This window comes from Fusarium keratoplasticum, chromosome 4 (assembly GCF_025433545.1).
Source record: "Fusarium keratoplasticum isolate Fu6.1 chromosome 4, whole genome shotgun sequence".
Lineage (NCBI taxonomy): Eukaryota > Fungi > Ascomycota > Sordariomycetes > Hypocreales > Nectriaceae > Fusarium > Fusarium keratoplasticum.
The window spans coordinates 996,762-1,019,103 of record NC_070532.1 but is presented as its reverse complement, the minus strand read 5'-3'; the positions used below and the strand labels follow the sequence as shown (position 1 = coordinate 1,019,103).

Genomic DNA, 22,342 nt, shown 5'->3' with positions numbered 1-22,342 from the left:
GTCAGCTCTGATCGTGCGACCGTCATCTAAATTTCCTCATTAGGGGCTTGGGACGGCTTCAAGTTTGCTATTCTGCTCACAATGACACTATATTGTGGTCTCGATAAACCACTGATGCATTTTTCACGTTTGAAACGGGCTACCCGCAGAGAAAGAGGGTGGACTGAAATCTTGTCCACGCCAGGCTTTTATTAGCCATTCCCAAACAATCTATACCCATGATAGGATCACAATTTCTACTGGAAGCTAGGCGACTCAAAAGATGGCCCCTGACTGTGCTATATCTAGATCGCAACAAGATGAGCGACTATGTAGTCCCTGGTCGCTGCGGAACATCATCATCTGACGTGTCAGCCAGATCTCCCGCTCTCCTCCTCCTCCTTAGCACGATCTCGTCAAAGCTCTCTGGCTCCTCGACACCCCCGAAGCAAGAAATCAACCGCTTCATATGGTAAGGAAGACGCGTAAAGAGCTGATACTTGGCAAAATCGAACTTGGGGTTGTCATACACCTGTTCCAGTTCCTCCAGGGGTAGCCGCTTTGTCTCCTCGACAAACAGCCAGACAAGGATGAACGCGACCACGTTCATTCCAGCAAAGAAGCCGAGAGTGCCTTCAATCTTGAACTCTCTGTTGATGCTGGGAATCAGGATTGTTAGGATACCCGCAAAGAGCAGGTTGATGGATATGGCTACTGAAGCACCCTGCAGAGAATTTGTTAGCATTGTACGAGATAGCTACCTGTTATAGTTTGGAGTATGAACATACGGCTTCTCGGTTTGACAGAGGGAAACTAAGGCGGGTTAGCTTCTGAATTCACGCAATAGTTCAACACACGAACCTTTCAGAGGCGAGAGTAAAGGGGATTGGACCTGAGTTTGTTAGAAGCACACTGATCAAAGCATGGACCTGGACCTACCAAGACCCGGAGAGTATGCAGCAGCAAACACTGAGAGAGTTAGTATGTATCCTACACACGAGATTTCCTGGGCTTCTCACAGTAGATGAAGACGATGCCAGCAATGGACTCGGAAGCTTGGGCTCCTCGGTCTGTGACTGTTGTGCCGTCGACTGCGTAGGCAATAGCCGAGGCCATCAAACAGACACTCATCATCGGGAGGGTGGACAAGAGCCAGCGTCTTCGTCCGATGATATCGATGGACCTGGGAGAGTTAGACTTGTCAATCAAGTACTCTTAAGGAATACGAACCTCATTGCTAGCAAGGCAAAGAAGAAGTTGACACCACCGAAACCAAAACTGTATCCCATACTCTTCTCGACTCCGTAGTTGCTGAAAAGCTCGTCTATGAAGCTGGTCAGTATCAAGTGTTGATTTCTCTCGAACTGTACTTACTTGAGTAAAAGGCGAATACGTTGACTGTTAACACAGTTAGCGATATAGGTAGTCAAGAGCTTGTAGACCGGGAAACATACTGCCACAGAGCTGCTGGGCCAGAGCAACGGTACAGCTGCTCAACATGGCGTTTCTCAGATGCCGCTGATTGAACAGAGGCTTGAACTGTCTTCCAGAGAGCTTGAGGACCACGCAGATGCGAGACATGTATGTCAAGCCCGAGTCGACATCCTCATCCCTATTCCCCCCCTTGACTTGACCGGCCTTGGGTGGATATTGCTTCACTTCCTGTTTGGCGGCGCTAGTCTTGATCGACCACCAGATGAGGAAGAAGTCACGAGTAGCTTGGAGCTGATGAGTCTGTTAGACCAAGACAATGTTGAGAATGGGTAAAGGGAACACAAACCTCATTTTTGCGGACTTTACGGAGAATCTCAAAGGCTCGTTCGAGGTTGTAGTTGGGCGTCCCCGGTCTCATGTAGAACCGTGGGCTCTCGTAGCAAAAGCACAAGGCGATGAGAAGTAGTATTGAAGGAACAAGAGGGGCGCCGAGGATCAGTTGAAAGGCGAGATAGCGTGACTGGTAATCGGAGAAAGAGAATGGGGTCATGATTTCGATGCCGTTCTTGATTTCAGTGCGGTTCTCGCTGACAATGTGGTAGATGTGAGAGGGCACCGTGTCGAGGACTCTTGTGGCACTGGCGATTACGAGGTTGACGACGAAACCGATCATGATGCCACACGCGACCCTGAATGTCGATATTAGTGATTAAGATACAGAAAGGAGGGGACTTGTCTTACCATAGCTGCCATGCTAGGATGGTAGAGCCTCTCCAGTAACCCACGGCCGTCTCGGAGGCGAGGATAGGGGCGCTGACTGCTTTGATTCCCATGGCTGTTAGAAATGTGTTAGCCTAGCCTCAAGAGGTGCATGGCTGCTGTTGGATCCTGGAGATGACTCACCTATTCCACCGACGATCCTTGCACCAAGGACCTGCTGCCACGTGGAAGCAAAGGCCGAGCCCAGAGAACTGGCAATGATGAGAAGGGCAGAGATACCGAGGGCCCCGCGACGACCAAAGCAATAGTTGACAGGTAGAGAAAGCGGTGCGCCCGGGAAGGCTGCCGTGAGGAAGGGAATGGCATTCATACCGCCCAGCTGCCACTTTGCAATGCTGGTGACCCCGAGTCCAGTCATGTTGAGGCCCAGTGGGTCGGTTTTGGCTGGATCGGTCCCATTGTATGTGCCATTCTGGGGGATGAAATAGTCTAGGTAGGTGTCCTTGTATGTGCCGTTATTGATACCGTTAATGGCATCTTGAACAAAGCCAAAGGTGTAGTTGGACTCTGATGCAGTGAGGTTGATCAGACGGGGCTGGGTGATGCCAACTGTCTCGGCAAATAGACTCCCTGCGTTGATGGATGACTGGACATGACCTTGAAGGAATGCGGCAAGAGAGACGGTCCAGATGATGATGAGCATCCCCCTGCCGGAGAAGAGCCGTTCTCGCTCTGCAACGAGAGCCTTTTTATCGTCAAGGCTGAGGTCTACTTTGAGAGCTAGGCCGGGACCGTCAGGGGCGCTGGTACCGTCGGTGGCATCCTTTGAGAAGCAGTAGTACTCGTATCGGTGTTTGGCGACTTCTGCAGCATCAAGGAGTTGTTGGAAGGGGACCTTGGACTGCTCTTGGGACAGCTGTCTGCAGGATTCTCGAAGAGTGCTGTCCTCGACGTTGGCTTTGAAAAGAGTCAGTACAAAGAAGATGACTTGAAGACGAGGATTGATTGCTAGCTTACTCAGTGGATTCCCTAGCTCCTCTCGATCTTCGATCTGCTCTCCAATCCATCCATTGATCAAGCCACGAGGCTGAGAGCGACCGTCGGCTTCGGCTGGTTGGCGAGCCATGGCTAGTATGAGGCTGTTGATTCAAGCTCCAAAGATCCAACTGGTTTAGAGAGTGAATATTTAGGCCTCAACAAGGTCGGAGTAAAAGTTGGAGAAATATGCCTTTGCTGATCTTGTACAACCCCGTTCTAAGGCAGACAAATAACAAGACATTCAAAAACCTCATGATTCCATCACAAATGAAATCAGCCTGCAGCGGGAGAATAGGCAACGACATATGCAGCGCCGAGTCAGCATGCATGTAACACAAAGCGCCAACACGAACAGTCACTGCAAGGAATACTCGCCCGGTTGTGGTGCAGTTCGTGTATGTATCCTGCAGGCTGTGAGCCAAAGGCTCTCATTCGACGACGTTGGGATGATTTTCAATTAAAGGTCATATTAGCTGCAGATCAGTGGTTCCACTTTAGGTCATGAAAAACGGCTGAGCCACAATTTGAGCAAAATACTGGGTGACAACCAACAAGGGAGACGATTTGAAAACAAGGCGTGTTGGATCGACTCAGCCACGGGCGGCAGGGGAGGGGGATGAAGGACTTTCCAGCTCTACAGGGATCCTTGACTGCCAAGAACGTCACTTGTCGTACCCAATGGTAAGCGGTTGGCTCGCTCAGTACAAGGCAGTAGTCCTTCGCCTTGCAGGGCTCATGAGGCAGTGCAGTATGCTTACTTGGTATATGTCACTACGCAAATCCGGGGGTGGGGAGATCCCCAGACTCACCCTGTTCCGCATTTGTTCCGCCTGGACTTGCGCTGAGCATCATCCTTCGAAGCCATTCAGACCACGAGAAGGACAAGAGCAAAGCCTGAGGGGGCGTGAGACCCTCACTCAACCATGGCTGAACCAGCTTCGGCGGTCATCGCCCTCATCGGGACGGGCCTCAAGACGTGGAGTGTCTTTGAGGCCCTGATCAAGGCCGTCAAAAACTCCCCCGATGACATCCAGCACTGGACCATGGTGAGCGACCTGCTTACCAAGTCTTGCTCCCTCATGAAGGAGAGGCTGGAGAGGTGGCGGGTAGCCACTTTGACACCCACGCAAAAGGACTATCTTGAATCTATTGGAGAATACCTCAGACGCTTCCAGGCAGACCTCTCCAAGCTGGAGATACCGGACGCAGATGTCTTCCATGGAGGAGATTCGACCTTCAAGGATAGGGCAATGAAGGCGTTTCGCTTGAAGCTGGATCAGGACGACCATGTAATCAAGCGTGTCGACAGGAACATTCAGATCTTCCAGATTAGTACTTCTGGCCTGAGCCTGTAAGTAAGTACTTGTCTTTTTCTTTGATCCCTTCTGACACATCGAGGTAGATTAGAACCAGGCCCCGTCGAGAGAGTTAGAGAGGTCCTCAACGAGCTCGGAACGACGTTCCCACGATTATCGACCGACGATCAGAAGCTGCAGACATGGCGGCAGACCACCCAGGCCTTGCTGACGGACACGGCGACGCAGTACTTCCGCGAGAATCCGAACCCATCGAGTGCACAAACTGAACGCCTCCTGCTGCCACCGTCGGGACGCAGAAAGAGCAGCGTCAGAGAGCTTCAGTACAAGTTTGAGGCAGCACAGAACTGGGCCACTCGCTTCTTTGAGGCTGACATGCCTATCCTTGCCCTGCCATTCCAACTGCAAGCTATCGACCTCGGAAAAGAGCTGAGGGAGCAACAGCCAGGTTATGCTTTGGACATGGCAGAACGGGTCAATCTGGCGGAGAAATACGTAGCCATCGTCATTTCATGCCAGAAGCACGATCAAACAGCCGTTGCAAGTGCCGTTGAGAGGCTCAACGTCCTCGGCTCCACGGTTCTGGAAGAGTCACGTCCTTATCCGACTCCCCAGCTGTGCGATGAGCAGCGGAGAATTGCCGAGATGTTTGCAGACCTAAACGAACCAGAAAAGTCCATCAAGTTCTTCAGACGCGCCCTCGACGATTATATACGGCTGGGGAAGGAGCAGTACCATCGACAGATTTGCGAGACCTACAACTTGACTGAGAGACAATACCAGATGAACAGAAGACATGTTGATGTGGACGCGTTTCGAGCCGAGATGCGCGATGAACTAGGGGACGGCTTTATCCCGAGGCGGGACGATCTTGCCAGAACTGTCGGTTGGTGTACTTCCAAGGGATTCGACGTGACTGGCGAGGATGAGCTCACCTTCACCCAGCTCACAAACGAGGATGGAGATACACCGTTACATGTGGCTGCCCGAGATCGGGGAATGGACATGTCGGTGCTGGCGGAGCTCATGACGCTGGAAAAGTTCTATGAGATGGAGGATAGCAATGGTGACACACCTCTTCTTGTCGCTGTTAGCAACTCAAACATCGAGGTTCTGAAGGAGCTTCTAACAAGGCCGTACCTTGTTCTTGTCAGAGACAGAAACAGACAAACACCCATTCATAGGTGTCGAGACAAGGAGACGCTTCGGATAGTGCTCCAAGCGATAGAGACTGTTAGGAGTCTTCCGAGTCGTCCTGGCTTGGAGAATGTCGGGATTGACACCAAGGACGGTTATGGGCAGACGGCTCTGCACCTGTTTTGCTATCAGCTTCAAGCCGGGCTTGTCAAGATCCTGGTTGATAGGGGGGCTGACGTAAACGCCTTCTGCTCAGGGAACAGGACACCGCTGATGCTTGCACTTCGGCAAGGACAGAGCGAGACAGAGCTCCATCGCATCATCAGGGTGTTGATCTGTAAGGGCGCAAGCATAGAAGGGACGGATAGGTATGGTCAGAATGACCTACAAAAGGCTCTTCTGAGAAAGGGATATGACCAGAGGAAGATCCTCAAGCTGAAGGCTGGAGATTCCGGGTCAAGTACGATGAGCGCAAAGAGCTTTGGACGGGTGTCGACAAACTCTTCAGGGAAGAGGGGGCACTGGCCCGCGTGGTTATGTCTATCGAATATGAGGCGTGGTTAGAGACCTGTTGCTTGGAGTTGGTATGAGATTGATGAAGGTGTAGCCCCGCTCGGACTTGTAATGAGAGAGTCGCTGAGCGATGTCGAGCATGATATGAGATTTAATGTATATGATAAGACGTACATAGAGTCAATGCCAGGACACCTGTTACTGGTGCTTTGAGGCTTGGAGAGAGTGTACTGCCAGAACGAGCTACGCTTGACAGGTGATGATTTCGATCAGCAGGTCTGTGCTTTGATGATGCTGTCAATGTTGCATTGACGGCTGCAGTGTCTCACATGAAGTTTACAAAACAGCATGCCTTTGACGGGTTGGAGTTTGGTATGCGTGGAGGTTGACGGCCTTGCCCGTCTTTTGAAAAGTGTCAAGCTTGGAATTGAAAGATATTCCCAGTCTGATCAGAGATGAAACCGTCCAGAGAAACAACAGACCTGCCTTCCTAATATGGCGGTCAAAATTCTGCTGCCTAAACCAGGGATGTGTTAATAAGGCCGAGAGAGCCTGGCCATAGACCGTCTTGACCGCCAACATACGGGCTGACAGGTGAGCTAGTGCAAGCATGCCGATGCTAGGCTCAATGATCTGCGTATACAACATGTTGAATGTACAATCAAAGAAGAGCTGTGTGCCTTGAGGTGGTAAGCGAGGTGCCGGAGGATTCATGCCCAGACTGAAGGAATGGCGTAGCGGAGAAGCCGAATGGGGGTATGAAACAGTGGAACCACGTGTACCATTAGTTGCGAGCTCAACGAGCACTGCTAATGCTCCCTGCCACAATGGCTGGTTGTGAATCTTCTGAAAAGCATGAGGCGAGAGCTTGTAGTTCGAAACTCGAGTCCACATCTGAACGAGTAGTCAGGCAATGGCTCTCTGAGTGACGTGAGGTTGCAGGAGCTAAGCCACAGATTTGGGATTTAGTACTGGAACAAAACAGAGGCTTAGCTTTCCCAATTTACGCCTTGTGGTTGGCATTGGGCTGAGCCTAGCTCTCTACCGCACACGGAGACGGAACCTGCTTCGGTGATTGGACAAATGCTTGGTACGTCCTTGGTAGGACGGTCGTAATCTGTGATGTCTTAAAAACATGTATATGTCCAATGCATGTGCGTGTTCTTGAAGAAGATGTATGTACAAGTTTGTGCATCGAGAAAACCCATTCCCTCAAAAGACCCTCGCTTCTAAGACTTTAACCGGACAGAATGTTAGATAGACCCCTAAACAACTAACTTGAAACTGGCGTCATCGACATAGTAATCGGCCTCAGTGCACTGGCCAACGACTGCCACTCCTGGTCCCGCGTTCAGCCAGTTCTGAGACCACTGGCAAGCCGTCTTGAGCTGCAACCAGCCACCAACGCCAGGAACGGCTGTGGCCTTGAAGGAACCAGGCATGAAGCCATCCCCGATGGAGCAAGCGATGTAGAAATCTTGGCACCTCATGCTGGGGGATAATTTGACCCAGGCGGAGAATTCGTACTGCGTGTCGGCTACAACCTTGGAGGCCGGCACGGGTTGGATGACGCCGGTGTTGTAGTCGTACTGGCCCCGAGGGGTTTGGGGGGATGACCAGGTTATGTGGGCAGACCGGCCGCCTTCATGGGACTCATCAGTGGCGATGGCGAGGGTTCCCCAATTCTGGTACTGCTGCCAGGGGCTCAAGGAGTCCTTGTCCTCGAAGCCTCTATTGATGAGGAGCTCCGGCGGGCCTTCGGGGACGGAAGAAGTGGTGGACGAAGCCTCAGCGGTCGAGGTTGTCGTGGTGAATAGCGTGCTGGAGGTGATGGTGGAGGAGTCGGTCGAGATGCTCTCGGACGCGCTGCTGGTGGTCGAGATGACGGTGGAGGAGTCGGTGGTGCTCAAGGAAGCTGTCTCAGTGCTCAAGGATGCAGTCTCAGTGGTGCTTAAAGATGCCGACTCGGTGGATGAGGAGGCGGTCTCGGCAGTGCTCAGGGAAACAGTCTCGGTACTCGAAGACGCCGTCTCGGTGCTGCTCCAGGTGGTAGACTCGGAACCGGTAGACGAGACAGTGGTGGAGGTGGCAGTCGAAGCAGAAGTGGTGACGGACTCAACAGAGACGGAAGACGATGTCACTCGCGGCCTGCACACTGACGCAGCGGCCTGATGACCAAGAGCCAAAAGCTGAAGAAGGGGGATGACGGTCCTCATCTTGGCGATGATGTATTAACGAACGACTGGAAACGAGTGACGGGTAAAGAGAGACAATCGCTGGAGACCAAGATCCAGGCGAGGAAGTTTGGGATACAGGCGGTTTAAGAAGGACAGTCACCATCGGGAGGTGGCTTTGCCAATCGATCCCAAATGAAGGTCCCCGTTTAGAAGCGTCCAAAGATGCCTGGCTCGCGGAGACTATCGATTGTGGCGCTAGATAGCGTAGTTGATCGTGACATGGAGGACGGATTGCGACGCCTTTCCGAGATTTGATATCGTCGATGGGATGCTGGTTGAGTGAGATCTTGGTTTCCTTATCTTAGCTTATTTATTTGCAAAAATTGTGAGAGCCTGCTCATATTGAACAACTCTTTACAGCGGCAACAGAGAATATCACCCATGCCCTCAGCTCAGTAATAATGCTCAGGCACTGAATCCTTTCCGAGGGCCTATTACGCTAGTCAACTACATCCTTGTTGGCTTTCAGGGCCGTCTTAACTACAGACATCATTGGCCGATTCAGAGCGGGCCGTGCCAGCCCAGAGTCTGCTTTTGTGTCCGAATTTGTCCCTCTTCTTCGGGGATTGACCATTCAGAAGATTGTGCCTGATCAGCGGAAAAGCGTACCAAGACAGAAGAATGTGGCGTAGGTGAGTGTACTGTATTGGGAACATACATCACGGGTCTGGCGGAGGTGCACTTGGACTGAGAGGCGTAGTAGAGAATATTTATTACCAAACAAAAGTTCAAAGCATAGACGTTCCTTCATTAACTTCGTGTTAGGCTCTAACCCGCTGATAACGCCAATTTCATCCAAAAACCAGGGCACCAGGTTACTACACTGCTGGGGGAGAAGTGGGCAACGAGACTGGAGTTGGAGGGTAGTAATACTGTTGGCTGTACTGGGGCTGATGGGCGGGCTGTCCGTTCTGGTATTGATTGCCTGGCTTGTACTGCTCTTGTGGTTGACCAGGAACCGTGTAGTGCGCACTGAGTTGATACTGAGGGGCATTGGTGCTGGCTACAGGGGGAGGGGGAGGAGCCTGATATTGCGCTGCTTGATATGGTGCTGGTGTTTGCTGGGGCGGTGAAGGTGTATGGGCAGTTGGATATGCAGAATGGGTATACGCTTGTTGATGAGATGCTGGTTGGTAGTGTTGAGGATTGTAGGTAGGGTGTGGAGCGAGAGGCTGCTGTACCGTGCTGATCATCGAAGCCCTCCTATCAGGGTGCTCCTGAGGAGGAGGCGGTGGCACCTGGGCTTGTTGATATGTTCCAGTGTGTTGGTACGTGGCTTGCGGATAGTACTGGGGTTGGGAGCCAGGGCCAGTTGGTTGCTGGTACTCGACCGACGGTGTCTGAAGTGTAGGTACCGCTTGCGGTGTCGTCTGAGGAGGCACCGAGACTGGTGGCACTTGGACCGTAGACACGGGCTGTAGTGTTGGTGGCGGAGGAACCGAGACTGAAGGTACTTGAGCAGATGCCGGTTGAGGAGTTGGCTGAGGGGGAAGAGAGAGGGGAGGAGGGTATCCCGCTACGGCTGGCTGAGGCGTTTGCGCTGGGAGGTATGTGTAAGTCTGGGGCTGTTCCTGAGCGGGCGTTGGCAAAGGAGCACCAGAGTACTGCTGGGGTGGTGGAGGCTGATATGATGAACCCGTTGGTGCAGGCGTTTGAGCCGGAAGAGCGCCCTTGATGCCCGACATGTCGTACACTTGAGTTGAAGGGGCAGGGTTGTTGGGTGGGTTCGCCGTCGTCTGGGGAAAGTAGCCTGGTTGCTCGTGTGGCTGCGGCTGGGCGACAGCGGGAGACTGGATATTTTGCACAACCTGGGGAGGATATCCCACAGCTGGGGTCTGTGGTGGTGAGAGAACCTGGGCACTGATTGAAGGTGCGGAAGAATGACCGGGCGGCGGCTGTTGAGGGATGGCTTGCTGCTGGGCGGGAACTTGCTGAGGAGAAAAGACCTGTTGCTGAGGCGCCTGTTGACCAGGAACTTGCTGCTGGTAGGAGGCAGGTTGCTGATAGGGTTGTTGACCGGGCTGCTGCTGATAGGGAGCCTGTTGTTGAGGAGCACCCTGCTGTGGAGGATAGCCATAGTATTGCGGCGCAGGCTGCTGGCCGGTGGCATCTGGGGTAATGTACTGTTGACCCTGAGGTGCTGGGGTATAAGCGATGGGTGCCTTGAAGTCCTGAGGATAACCATTCGCATTCAACGCATAAGAGGGAGGAGCCGGTGTCTGCCCATCGGCAGGAGTGTATGGCGGGGGAGGAGGAATGGGAGGTGCTTGAGAGGAGCTACCAGCGGCAGCATAAGGGTACCCCTGCTGGTTGTAGGGCTGGATCGAATATCCAGCTTCGGCGGCCTTGGCGTCTTGGACGGCCTGGAAAACCCCAGCTTTCTTGAACGCCTTGAGGGCATCCTTCTTCTTGAGACGATCTGTGTGTTTGTGCTCAATAGCCATTCCCGCTCCGTCGAGGGCAGCATGCGTCGCAATCTTGATGGCGGTTTCGTTGGCTACAATCGACTGGATTCCATGCTCTGCTCCAGCAGTAGCGACAGCATCGGCACCCATTGAACCAACTCCCAATGTTACAACGCCGATAGTGCCGCTAACAGCCATGCTGCCTAGAACATCACGTTTGCGGGTGTGATGTGTCGAGTTGTGTCTGTTGAGGTGTCGCTCGATGATCTCTCGCTTCTTGCGGGCGTTGTGAATAGCGGGTGCGGCCATGGCCACGCCGATGGTCGACACTCCGAGGGTGAGGGGGATGGCCATGCCTGAGACGGCCGTAGAGGTTGCGGCGCCGGAGATGAGGCGGGTGTAATGCTCCCACTCGCGCTGGAGCTCCTCGAGGGTGAGTCCCCTGCACTTCTCATCGTAGGCCTTGAAGTCGAAAGGCATCTTGGCGAGTTGTGCTGGTAGAGCAGCACTAACAACAGTGATGGTATCAACAAGACAGAAGAGGCAGAAAACGCGGGGGACAGTATTCCCTTTACATAACTTGTCTTTATCAGCGGTCGAGACCGGATAACTCGGCGGGACAAGGCACATGTCGTTTATTTCTGGCTACGGCTGAACTCCAAAGACGCTGGAATGAGTCTAGACCGAAGAAACTAGTCCACTCTCCCATGCAAGGACAAGCCACGCGAGGCACAAAGGATCCATTCCTCCACTAACGGCAAGGCAGATACGCGAGCTGAGTTTCAGAAAATTAAATAAACGAGCGCCATCTCCGCTTATGTGTTCCAAGTGCCGTGCTTAACGCCCAAGGGCGCCGCCAGGGCTTGACAGGCACCCACCAAGCATCATCCCGGGAGGTTGTCACTGGTGCGGCTTCTAGGCATCGCCAAGCACTTCGGTAAAGTATTAAAGTTGGAATTCAGCCTTGGCGGGTCCTTCTATTTGCTGTCGGTGCCTGACAAGCATGTCACTTGTTTAACGTCGACTCAACAGCCTGCTTCTCTGGGGAACCAATATCACGCGCCATTATTGAATATTGTCAGCAGGCTCTGGACGGGTCATCCCTGTTCCGTCGCATTTGGCGCGCGATAATAGCTCGAGAGGGTGACATCCCGACCATTTCGCAAATGCTTAATGAGACTCCCATAGGTTCAAGCATGTGTTAATTTCAAAGAGTAATGCGAACATATTGACGATAGCCGTTAGCTTGGTCTAGATATTGGGTCTATCGCCACCTTTGAGCTTGAAGTTATATGAGCATTTCACTTGGCTCTTCTGCGCCCATCTTTAATTCGTCGCCATTGAGTACGCGGTCTTCTGTGCACCCGAAACTTTCCCTTTGCCATTCTAGCATAGCCATTTCATCTCTTGACCTGCAATCTTGAGCCTTAAACTGTGGCCAACAGCTACAGGCGACTGCTAATCGCCCTCTTCTTCCGGCCTTCCGGCAGAAACTCCGGCTTCTTAGCATCCGAATTTTCGCGCGGGTCATCCCAGGTCGTCGTGCTTGAATTGTGGTCCACGAAATAGATGCGGCCTGATTTCTCCTCCAACCTGAGCTCCCAGCCTGCGGGAAGTGGTCCCATCTTGAGTGTCTTGGAGACGATCCTCGCTTCGGTGCTGCGAGGGTCGATCCACGTTGTTTTACCCTCATTGTGGTCTACAAAGTATACCCTGTTACGGTCGGGGGCTATCTTGACTTCCCAGAGTGGAGGGAAGGGTGTTGACAGCTTCACTTGCCGGGGGAGACGCTGTGTCGAGTTAGTATGGCTATACGTGGACTGACCGAACCTGACCTTACCTTTCCTTTGCTGTCATGGCACGCCGGGCATGGTTCTTCTCTCTCGTCTGAGGTCCAGACATGGCCACAGGGAGAACAATGAAGTAGGCGGACGTCATCGCGGATCAGCCCGTCCAGCGACATTGGCAGCGCTTCAAGAGCGAGAACCTGCTGGTGCTTTCCCAGGTGTTGATAGAATTCTTTGACGCTTTGAGAATCCTCACCAGGTGGTTCCCATTCGTTACATAGAGGGCACGAAGAGGTTCCAAAAGGCTTGAGAGGCACTTGGCTCGTTTTCAAGGCCTCGGTAAGATCCTCCTCAACCACGTTGTGCGCGACCCTGAGATGCTCTGTTATTTTGGACACAGTTTCGAACTTTGGTTTCTCCGCGTCGTTGCAATGCGTGCAGATCCATTGCTGCAAGTGTGCAGTCATCTCGTGAGTGAGCCACTCCTTTTGAGTGGTGAAGAGACCAGAAGTGCAGTTCTTGAAGGTACAAACATACGGCTGAAGGTCAGCTAAGACGTGCTTCCTGGCTAGCTGTCAGTGTTAAGAGCTAAGGCGTATTTCTGTAGCCAAACACTTGCCTCCATTCGGATTGGGTGTCCAGAACCTGCGTTGTTCTGCAGTATGGGCACTCAACTGGTTCTCTAAATTCCAACTTCTTCCCGTTGAACGTCAAGTCGTCCAGGTCCGGAATATCCTGGGTCGGAGCTTCGTCAGACGAACTGATGAACGAAGTCGTGGGCGTAGAGACTGAAACTTGGTCGGCCATATCATCAGGGACACAATCCTCAGCTGTTGCAGGTTGAGCGTTCTTGGCCTGTCTATACCGGATAATCATGCGTCGTTTGGTAATGGCGTTTCCTAGACGCTGCGCTAACCAAGCTTTATCCTCAACCTTTGGGAACTTGTCCATCACGTGAGTGATGTCAGGAGAGCTTTCACGTGGCTCAAAGCTGTCTGGATTAGGAGCCTGTTCCTTGTCGTGGTTCGAGGAACGCGAGGGGTTGGAGATGGAGGAGACCATATTGAAATTTGCAGGTGCAATTTGGTCGAAGAATGAGGTCAGCCCCTGATACGATGATGATTGTCTAATATGGGAGTTTGCTGCTTATGTGTGCCTGGACCATGTGAGCACATGGCCAAGGCAGAAGCGCCAGATCGCATAATGATGCCTGATTGGGACTTTGAAGTCATCAAGTGGCGCAGCTGCCATGGGATCTTGGCATCCACGATCTCCCCCGTCCACTCCGTCCTCGGAAATGATATCGACACGAACACTTATTAACTTGTATTCGAAGGGAGAGAAAACCAAAGTCTCGCAATAAAATAGCTCAGCTGCTAGGAAATTGTTGATATCAGAAAGCATCTTCTGAATCCATCTTCGAAAGACACCTCGTGGGGCGGCACCAATAGCAGCGATTCTGCCCAAGTCAGTCAGATAAACAGGGTTGAAACCACCCAATGAACCTCTCAGCGCCAAAATGTGTCCATTTACAGCCTATTATGTTTTTTTTTTTTTTTTTTTTTGAGCGCCTAGAAGGCTGCTTGGAAAGAAAGAAAGTCCTAGCAACTCGCCTACGCATGCTAACGAAGATTGCGAGAACAACGACTCGATGTGCCTTTCCTCGCTGTACAATTAAATGATAGAGGCTCATATTGTTATAGGTAGTAAAAGATACATAACAAGGTAAGGAAAATAAGCATATGGACATTTCTCTACGGATCCTCAGACTGGCGCTCTCTCCGTTTCTTCGCAAACAACTCAGTAACCGTGCGTCTCAATGACAGTTTTCTAAGTCTTGACCTTCCAACACTCAACCCCCCGGCGATTTGATTGGGGGGTTCATTCAGCTGAAGTCCAGAAGGCTGATATGAGGTAGGAGTTTGGCTGCCACCCTCCGGCTTATCAACAATGGAAGTAGATCCTAGTACTTGAGTCTCACCGAATATGATAGCATCATTGGCTGGACTGTTGTGGCTTCGAGCGTCAGAGCTATTCAAGGTAGCTGGCAATGACGGGGTGAGGGAGTCGGCGGTGTTAGGCCCACCAGAAGTGCTACTGTGTCCTAGGGCTCTCTCTTGGGAGGATTCTGGGCCAGGGGATTCAGTAATCGCTGATGTACCCCGTGAGCGCGTCAATTCAGCCCTCCGTCCGAATATCACAGCCCCATTGTCGTGACCGGTCAGATGAATATCCACCACAGACTCGGATGAGGGCAAGCCTAACTTGTTGAAAGTGGAATGTGCTAAGGCGGATACAGAATGCATCTTGGTGGATGCAAGCTCCTGAATACAGTGATGGGTTTTCTCCTTCATGGCCTCGCATTTTGTCGCACAACGGCAAGTTGCATGAAACGGACTGTCGCTGGATGGATTCTTCCATACGATACCGGGGGCTACTGTGATGGGGTTGGTCCCTTCGTTGCCTATCTGCTTGATGATATCTCGCAGATCGGCGACGCTGACACAAAGGAGATGTTTGTTCGTAGGAACAGATCTCCAATCCCAGCAACAACTGGTTTCCTGTGGAGAAGCCAGTATCATGTCCCCAAAGCCCTTCCCAAACAACATGATGGCCGGGATCGCCCTCGTAAGTTCAACCCAGCTCATCCAGTCCCAGGGTAGTTTGGCTTTTCTGAGATGGAAGGGATCTCGATCTTTGGCGATCTCTGCAAAGTCCCATCCATAGAGATGATCGTGACGTCTCGGTTTCGCGTTGACTCCCTTGTAAGAGTCTTCAGACGTAGCATTGTGGTCAATCAGCTTCTCCATAGTCTCGTATAACTCCTCAATTCGATCCCTGACGGTTATCCAGGAGGTGACGGTCCTGGTGACGGTCTCCGTGTCACCGCCTGGTAGTTCCTTGGTTTCTGTGTACGAGTGGCTCTCCTTTAAGTATAGCTTGAGTCTCTGATTCCTGTGATTTAAGAGGACGCGTAGAGTCGAGTCGGGTGTGAACGGGCTGGGGGACTCCTCGAACTTGTCCTCCTGGAACAAAAACTCAGACTTGAACTTGTTCTCTTTGGAGAACTTCAGTGAAGCTCGTAGTAGATGCAAGAGGGCTGAATTGCCATTGACCAACCAGCCACGCTCCTCGTCCACGTCCCAGAAGGTGACATATTTACTGTCAAGCCACTCAAGCTTCGCCTTGTAGGAACCACGAGTGATTCGCACATGGGGATCCTTGCGGCCGAGAGCAAACTGACATCCTCCAGTTACAATCTGTCCAACAGAAACGGTGGCTTTCTCAAGGGCAAATTCTCTCCCAGGCCGGTCAAGCTGTGAAGCCTTGATATCGTAGTTCATCCCTGCCGTACCTGGATGCTCTTGTTAGAACATTTGTTCAAAGGGCAGCTTTCTGATGTCAAAACAGACCTACAAAGAACTGGGCCTTCGAACACCAGCCAACAATGTGACGTGCCTGCGTCAGCCCCCCGAAGCCAATATCGACCTTGTCCATGGAGCCCATATCTGGGTATGGAAGTCGACTACCATCTTCCGTGTAGTGGAGGTGCCAAAGGATGGTGCCGTTCATCTTCCCAGTAGGTACCAGCGCGGTAGATAAACCCTTCAGAAAGTGATGGCCCATGTATTGGTTGATTCGCGGGCAGCCTGTCAGCCCTGCCATGATGTTCAGGGGTATCTCGAGACCTGAGCCGTACTGAACTCTCCGTGGAATCGGGTAGCCCCCGACAACAACGGGATTCCCAAACATTTCGTGCCAGCATTGACCTGCACTAGACCCTAGCGAGTTTCTCTTGTGTTCCTTAACGGTGAACTCGACGTGGCAGTTTGTTGGAGCACCTGTTGTTGTTGGCCCAGATGTTCGGAATCGTGGACGGCATGTTGCAAGACCCGATTCTGAACATGATTGACGTAAAGATGCTCCAAGCCAGATGATTTGCTCTGCCACTGTGGCGATAGAGTCTGCAGTTCCTTCGACCTTGGCGCGGAGCTCAGAGTCGTCAAAGAGACAACTGACGAGAGACTTGTCCTTCAGCTCTCCTATGCAACCCCTGGTCAGCACTGCAAATAATGTTGAAAGGCAGCAATAATATAGAGAGAAACTCACTAGAAACCTCGTTCCCTGTCACTAAAGCATCCTCCAAGACCTCCAGGATTGTTGACCCTGTTGTTGGCCATGTCTGTAGTAGGTAATCGGCACAAGGAAGAACTTGAGCGTCAGTGACAGACCCCGTGAGAGTAAGGGCCTGACGGAAAAGACGCCCCAAGTCCGATTCTGTTGGGAACTGCTCACGCAGAAACAACTTTAAGTCCCACTCGACCGCGAAATTCATTGTATGCCTCTCCGATGGGGAACGGCTGCTGACCCGTCTCTGGCTGAGAGGCATGAATTTCTTTGCGAATATCAGCGCACACGTCATCTTCTCCTACTGGGGACATGGTCAGCGCCTTGATTAGAGCTGCCATCAACCAGGTGTAGGCGACCGAGTTGATAACGATGTTGCGATAGTCTCGCTTGTTTGGCAAAGGAGGTTGCTCTTCCACCTCCCCCCCAGTTTCCAGCTCTTCAATCTCCAGAGATTGGGACAGCTCTACATTGGCGCTGGTGTCATGGGTTCTTGGTAAGTCTTGTTCTGTCACTGCGGAGTAATCAATCCCTTGCAACCACTGGTCGACATTGCGCGCTGTCAAACCCTCCTGCTGCTCAGCGGGGGGAGGTTGCAAATCCTCATTTTGCTTGGCAAAAAAAGGAGCCGGATCCTTCTGTTGCTTAGAAGGGGAAGACATCAAATTCTCCTTGTCTGCCGTGGCTTTGATAGCGTCGTCGACTTGGCTTGTAATATCGCTGCAAAATCGTTAGCTATGGTAGATCAGAAGTGGCTCAACTAACTTCCGATACCGGTGGACAAAGTACATGATCTCTATCTCTGCTTTGCTGGAGCCCGGACAGCCTAGGCGAAGAGCAAAGGACTGGAGCAAGGCTGGCAGCGCAGATGTCAGGGAATCTAGGAGCCCAGCGTCCGAGACATGGGCGCGGACAGCATGGAGAATGGCCTCGCAAAGCTCCGACTTGTACCCTTTTAGTTCATCCTCTGGGACGCTCTCGGCGACCGAATACACGGTCGCGGTGTCATCTTCATCATGGTCTGATAGCTGAGAGAAGCCAAGCTCGTTGCCTTGATGCTTTGAAGTCGAATTCCCCACCGAGGTTGGTGCAGTAGTGCCTCTGCCAAAAGACCCATAGCCAGAATCCGTCCATCGGTCAGCACTGGCAGGATCGGTCACGGAGCCCACGCCGCTGGGGGCTATATCCTTCGGTTCTCTCGAGCCTTTTGAGAGTCTAGTGCTGGGAGCATGTTTGTTAAAATCCAAGGATTGATACATATTTGGATCGGGGCCCCGTGAAGTTGCTTTCATGGCAAAATCTTCGCTCTTCAAGCATCCAGACTGTAGACGACGGAGCTTTGTGTCGACCCAACCACACTTCCAACGTTCACGAGGGTTCGGAACCAGCATGGTGAACTGGATCAAGTCCAAGAGTGAGTGGAGAGGTTCGGTGCACTGAGGAGTCTTGTGCAGTCTTTCGATCCACTAGAAGCATTATTAGTACATATAGTCTGTATAGTAGGGCATGTGAAGAATACCGCAACTACCGACTTCTTCAATGTAGCTTTCCTTGGCGTTCCGTTGAGGCCATTCTCAAAGGCAAAGAACGTGTCCTCCCTGACATCCCCATTTGGGCTGTCATCCACACGTACTTGTGCAAAGACATCGACTGCCTCCTCGTAGCCGAGCAGGAATCAAGATAGAAACTCGAGAAAGACGCAACCCAGAGACCAAACATCATAATTCTGGGAAATTGTCTGGTTCTCAAGGTGCAAATCAGGCGGCCGATAAGTGCCCGAGAGTCCTAGGATCTGATCCTGGTGAACTTTGGACCATGAGTGGGTGCTGTTGAACTGGTTGAACTGGGTGAGGCCAAAGTCGGAGATGACGAGATAATCTCGCTCGTGGTTGTAGCGCTTGAACCAAAGAATGTTTTCTGGCTTGATGTCACCGCGTCTGCCCCATTCTTTGCCGCTGAGGATCATCTCTGTTCCATTGACAGCATTTACAGCATTGACGTTCCCCACCTTCTGCGATAACTGCGTGCTGAGATGATGGAGTTTCCTCAGTCCGCCAGTAATGCCACTGCATTGAGTCATGAACCAACGAACCTCGGCTAAGTCCTTGGGATTGGCTGTTCGTTGACTCCAGAATTTTTTCAGATTCCCGTCGGCCCATGGGAACATCAAGTAGTGGTCTCTTCCATGCCTAAACGTCAGCTGTAGGGGGATCAAATGGTTTGGCGGGGAATCCTCGTTATAGATGCCAAGTTTGTCGAAAGGGTCGATCTCTTGGAGGTAGTCGTCCACACTCATAGTTTGTGATCTCTTGACGGCGAAACAACCGGATTGTTGACCCTGCCATTGAGTAAGCCATAAGCTCAATAATCATCCCGACGGTAGGAGAAGCTGAGCAGGTATCAGGGCAAAGGAGGGGTTAAAAGTCACCTTTGAGTTCTCACAGTTGTTGTAGTGTGACGGGTGGACGGTGGCTTTGTGAACGCTTCCGTAACCGCCGGTTTGTTGCAGATCATACTGAAGGAACGGTAGAGTGGAACTCTGGTCAAGATCATAAAAGTAGATCTTATCGCCAGGAAATTTCAGGAAATGGAACATGAATGATGGGCTGCCACAGCGTGAAATCCTGTGCCGTGTGATAAGGCCACACATCGAACTCCTTGAGAATGGAATCATCCGGCCGATATGGGTTGGGCATGTAGGACACGTTTACCAATCGCCCTGACTTGATGCGTGTGAAGTGAAAAGGAAGTGCTGTGTCGTCTACTCCATATTCTATGAACTTGGGTAGTCTCTTAAGTTGGTCAATCAGGACAAGAATGGCGAATATCCTTAGCCGTCGCGGAGGCAAAGCAGGAACACTTGTTTGGGTGCCGAGGACCTCGCGTTCATACACTGAGGCTTCGGTCGGGCCGAACTGTTGAAGCAGGAGCTGATGGACCACAGAAGGTGACAAAACTTTGTAGAGCTGATCAAGGGGAAGATAGTCTTTTGCGTTGAACGCTGACTGCTCGAGAAGAGAGCAGATCCTGTTTTTGATAGATTCGCTGTCCTCAACGTCGCCGGTGGATTCGATTGCCGCTCCTTCGACAGGAGTTGGGGATGTTAAGCAGTCAAGTGAGGATGTTGGATGACCAGATGGTGGGTAATAATCCTTCTTTTCTAACTGCGACTGTTCCCATTTCATGTGACTGGCGTTGCCTCTGTCGCTGACGAAGTCAATGCTGAAGAAGCTCAATTGGCTTTGCTCACTGTAGGGATCGGCTTTAAGACGAGGGAATTTGAGTAGTTCATCATTGGTCAAAATATTGGCAGCCGGCACGTTGGGCTTGCCGAATTGTTTGCCCAGGTCAGAAAGTGCATGCAAGGCACGGTTTCGATTATCAGTGGAAGATTGGATCTTGCCATTTGCGTCTTCATTCACAGGTATGCCGGACAATCCGAAATCGATGATGTTGCTCGATGCCAAGCTGGCGGCCGCGGATTTATCACGGGCCCCTTGCGCCATCATAAGGTGTGTCTAATGAAGACCGCCACGGGGGTGAGAAGACGCGCGCAGAGTCGGTCGCAGTTGTGAAGCAAGGTGGAATGCCGTGGAGAGTTGAACAATGGAGAAGAAAGCGTTGAAGGACATACGCTCTGATGAAGAATGCCTGGAAGCGTAGAAATCGAGTAAAATAGTAACCCAGTGAAACAGGGGCAAATAGAGTGACTCGAGCGCACTTCCTTATATGGCCTGTAGCAAGCCCTCCTTGCCGAGGATTGCAGGCTCTGGCCGGCCACCCAATGCCCAGGCTCTCAACCCTTGCACAGCCAATTGGCTCCTCAGCTATCGCTGCGTATGAAACTGGGCTGCTCCCAGCTGAGCCAGCCGCCACTGTCACACTGTGTTCCAAACCGGCCTGGCGATGATGTGCTATCCTGGCTAGTTAGTTGGCAGATACGCAGACGCCACCAGTTGGGCAGATTTTGGACTTGACTAACGGTCTTGGTTGTTACAGGCGGCAGGGCATGGTTGATAAATTCCACAGTTCCCTGCTATCCTTAAAAGCCACCACCCGCCCATTTCACATACTCCGTTCAACAAACAATACCACCACCTTGATACGAGGCCGAATAATCGCTTTTGGACTTGAAATAACCACCAGGCATCAGTCAAGGATATACCCCAGCTACTTCGCCCAGACTAGATTCCATACACCGATATGCGCCTAGGGGCTGAACCGTTCACCCTCGAGATCCACTGCAAGCTCATCACGGCACAGCAGCTGGAACAACGGCTCCGGGACTTGTTGCCACCTGGGACTTTCAACGTTGAGATGAAGCATAATATCTATTACATCTACGTCCAAAAAATGGAGCATGCTCGGATTGAAGACTTGAAGACAGTGACAGAGTCGCTTAGAGTGCCCACTTGAGGTCCCACCGCCGGGGAGCGGATTGTGAGACCTACATTCAAGCACCCCTTCCTCTCGTCTTCCGCTCAGTTGACGTGGTGGGTGTCCTTCCGGCGTCGGTCACCGAGATAGAGAATAGCACTAAACTCACCGGACGGTTCGACGAATCTGGTCGGTCTTCTGACTCAGTTATCCCATCAAGGGCCGGGCTTCAACCATAATAAAGAATACATTGTCAACACATCATAGCATCATATCCCAATGTTGGTGAAATTCCTTTTTGTCGGATTCTTATCTACCTCCGTGCAAAACAGAACTTTTTGAATTGACCGAGTCTTCTATCATCCCTGCAGCTGTGGCATTTTATCAGGCTCAACTTTAAGGGGCGGAAATCCCAATCACCGCACTTTGCCTTCTGTTATTACCCTGGTCCCAACACGAGATGGCCGGGCGCTCAGGGATCAGGCTCTGGGGCTGTTGGATGTGAGCAAAAGTTGTCTCTTTCCCCTGTTCTGTCGCCAAGGCTTTAACTGACAGCCTGCTGATGTCGTGCCGAAACGAACGAATCACGTCGGCATAAAGATGTTGTGGCGGTTGCCCGAGAGCCCTTGACCTGCTCATATGACCAGCTCCCGCAGGACAATCACACCGGGTTAACGCGCAGATGTTCTAGACACAATGCATGCGCGATTTTCTCAAACCATATGCAATGAAGGGTCGAGTTCCCGTTATCTTTGGGTAAGGCTCCGAGAGCCTGATTTCAAAGGTGGAGTGGAGAAAAGTTCTAAAAGAAGCAAGGGTTTCGAGGAGGCAGATTTGGTCGACAGAGGAGACCAATGCAATTTTGCTCGTCGCAAGGCCTTCGACTGCGTAAACGAGATCAAAATTTGCTGAAGCTGTTTGGTACTGTGCTACTCGTTAGACAGCCGCCAACTCAGACACGCCGCTGGGTGCTTCCACCTGCTGGAATCGAGTCATGACTGTTTTGCTTGACACTGTAGTAGTAGCCTTTTCCTTCAATTTTCCCTCTATGCCTCCTTGATAGGCGGTGCCGCTATTCGAGACCTGATGTTAAATGGCACCCATCTGGCAGGACCTAAAACACCTCGTACCTAGCTGCAGTAAAGCCCTTGGCAGGGTTTGATCTAGTTATTGTGTTGGACAATGTTTTATCACCCTGGCCCAGTGTTTAGTAATAAAAACTTATTGGGCACTGACGCAGTATCTTGCTTTTGACTATTGGTAAAGCGAGC

At 51.7% G+C, this 22,342-nt stretch overlaps 5 protein-coding genes and 2 pseudogenes across 7 annotated transcripts, besides 2 other annotated features; 1 reads left to right on the top strand and 6 right to left on the bottom strand.

Moving 5' to 3' along the window:
- Positions 1-307: 307 nt before the first annotated feature.
- Positions 308-3,274, bottom strand: NCS57_00541700 (MFS domain-containing protein; the record flags this gene model as incomplete). Its single annotated transcript, XM_053055336.1, has 12 exons — positions 3,151-3,274; positions 2,317-3,090; positions 2,155-2,248; positions 1,760-2,102; positions 1,434-1,704; positions 1,354-1,377; positions 1,210-1,303; positions 999-1,162; positions 919-948; positions 841-871; positions 768-792; positions 308-703 (listed from the first exon to the last, which is right to left on the bottom strand). The coding sequence occupies exons 1-12, from the start codon at positions 3,257-3,259 to the stop codon at positions 308-310; spliced, it is 2,355 nt and encodes a 784-aa protein (XP_052914291.1). The 5' UTR covers positions 3,260-3,274.
- Positions 3,275-4,094: 820 nt separating this feature from the next.
- Positions 4,095-6,188, top strand: NCS57_00541600 (uncharacterized protein; the record flags this gene model as incomplete). Its single annotated transcript, XM_053055335.1, has 2 exons — positions 4,095-4,522; positions 4,574-6,188. The coding sequence occupies 2 exons, from the start codon at positions 4,095-4,097 to the stop codon at positions 6,186-6,188; spliced, it is 2,043 nt and encodes a 680-aa protein (XP_052914290.1).
- A 3,004-nt stretch (positions 6,189-9,192) lies between these two features.
- On the bottom strand, positions 9,193-11,259 carry NCS57_00541500 (uncharacterized protein; the record flags this gene model as incomplete). The annotated part of the gene is made up of 1 exon (XM_053055334.1): positions 9,193-11,259. One exon carries the CDS (start codon positions 11,257-11,259, stop codon positions 9,193-9,195), a length of 2,067 nt encoding a protein of 688 aa, XP_052914289.1.
- Positions 11,260-12,224: 965 nt separating this feature from the next.
- Positions 12,225-13,649, bottom strand: NCS57_00541400 (uncharacterized protein; the record flags this gene model as incomplete). Its single annotated transcript, XM_053055333.1, has 3 exons — positions 13,180-13,649; positions 12,620-13,130; positions 12,225-12,569 (listed from the first exon to the last, which is right to left on the bottom strand). Exons 1-3 carry the CDS (start codon positions 13,626-13,628, stop codon positions 12,225-12,227), a joined length of 1,305 nt encoding a protein of 434 aa, XP_052914288.1. The 5' UTR covers positions 13,629-13,649.
- Positions 13,650-15,676: 2,027 nt separating this feature from the next.
- Positions 15,677-16,815, bottom strand: NCS57_00541300 (annotated as a pseudogene). Its single transcript has 3 exons — positions 16,677-16,815; positions 15,980-16,609; positions 15,677-15,921 (listed from the first exon to the last, which is right to left on the bottom strand).
- Positions 15,677-16,815: a sequence feature.
- An 856-nt stretch (positions 16,816-17,671) lies between these two features.
- On the bottom strand, positions 17,672-18,990 carry NCS57_00541200 (annotated as a pseudogene). Its single transcript has 2 exons — positions 18,412-18,990; positions 17,672-18,160 (listed from the first exon to the last, which is right to left on the bottom strand).
- Positions 17,672-18,990: a sequence feature.
- A 268-nt stretch (positions 18,991-19,258) lies between these two features.
- Positions 19,259-20,200, bottom strand: NCS57_00541100 (Protein kinase domain-containing protein; the record flags this gene model as incomplete). The annotated part of the gene is made up of 1 exon (XM_053055332.1): positions 19,259-20,200. One exon carries the CDS (start codon positions 20,198-20,200, stop codon positions 19,259-19,261), a length of 942 nt encoding a protein of 313 aa, XP_052914287.1.
- Positions 20,201-22,342: the final 2,142 nt, after the last annotated feature.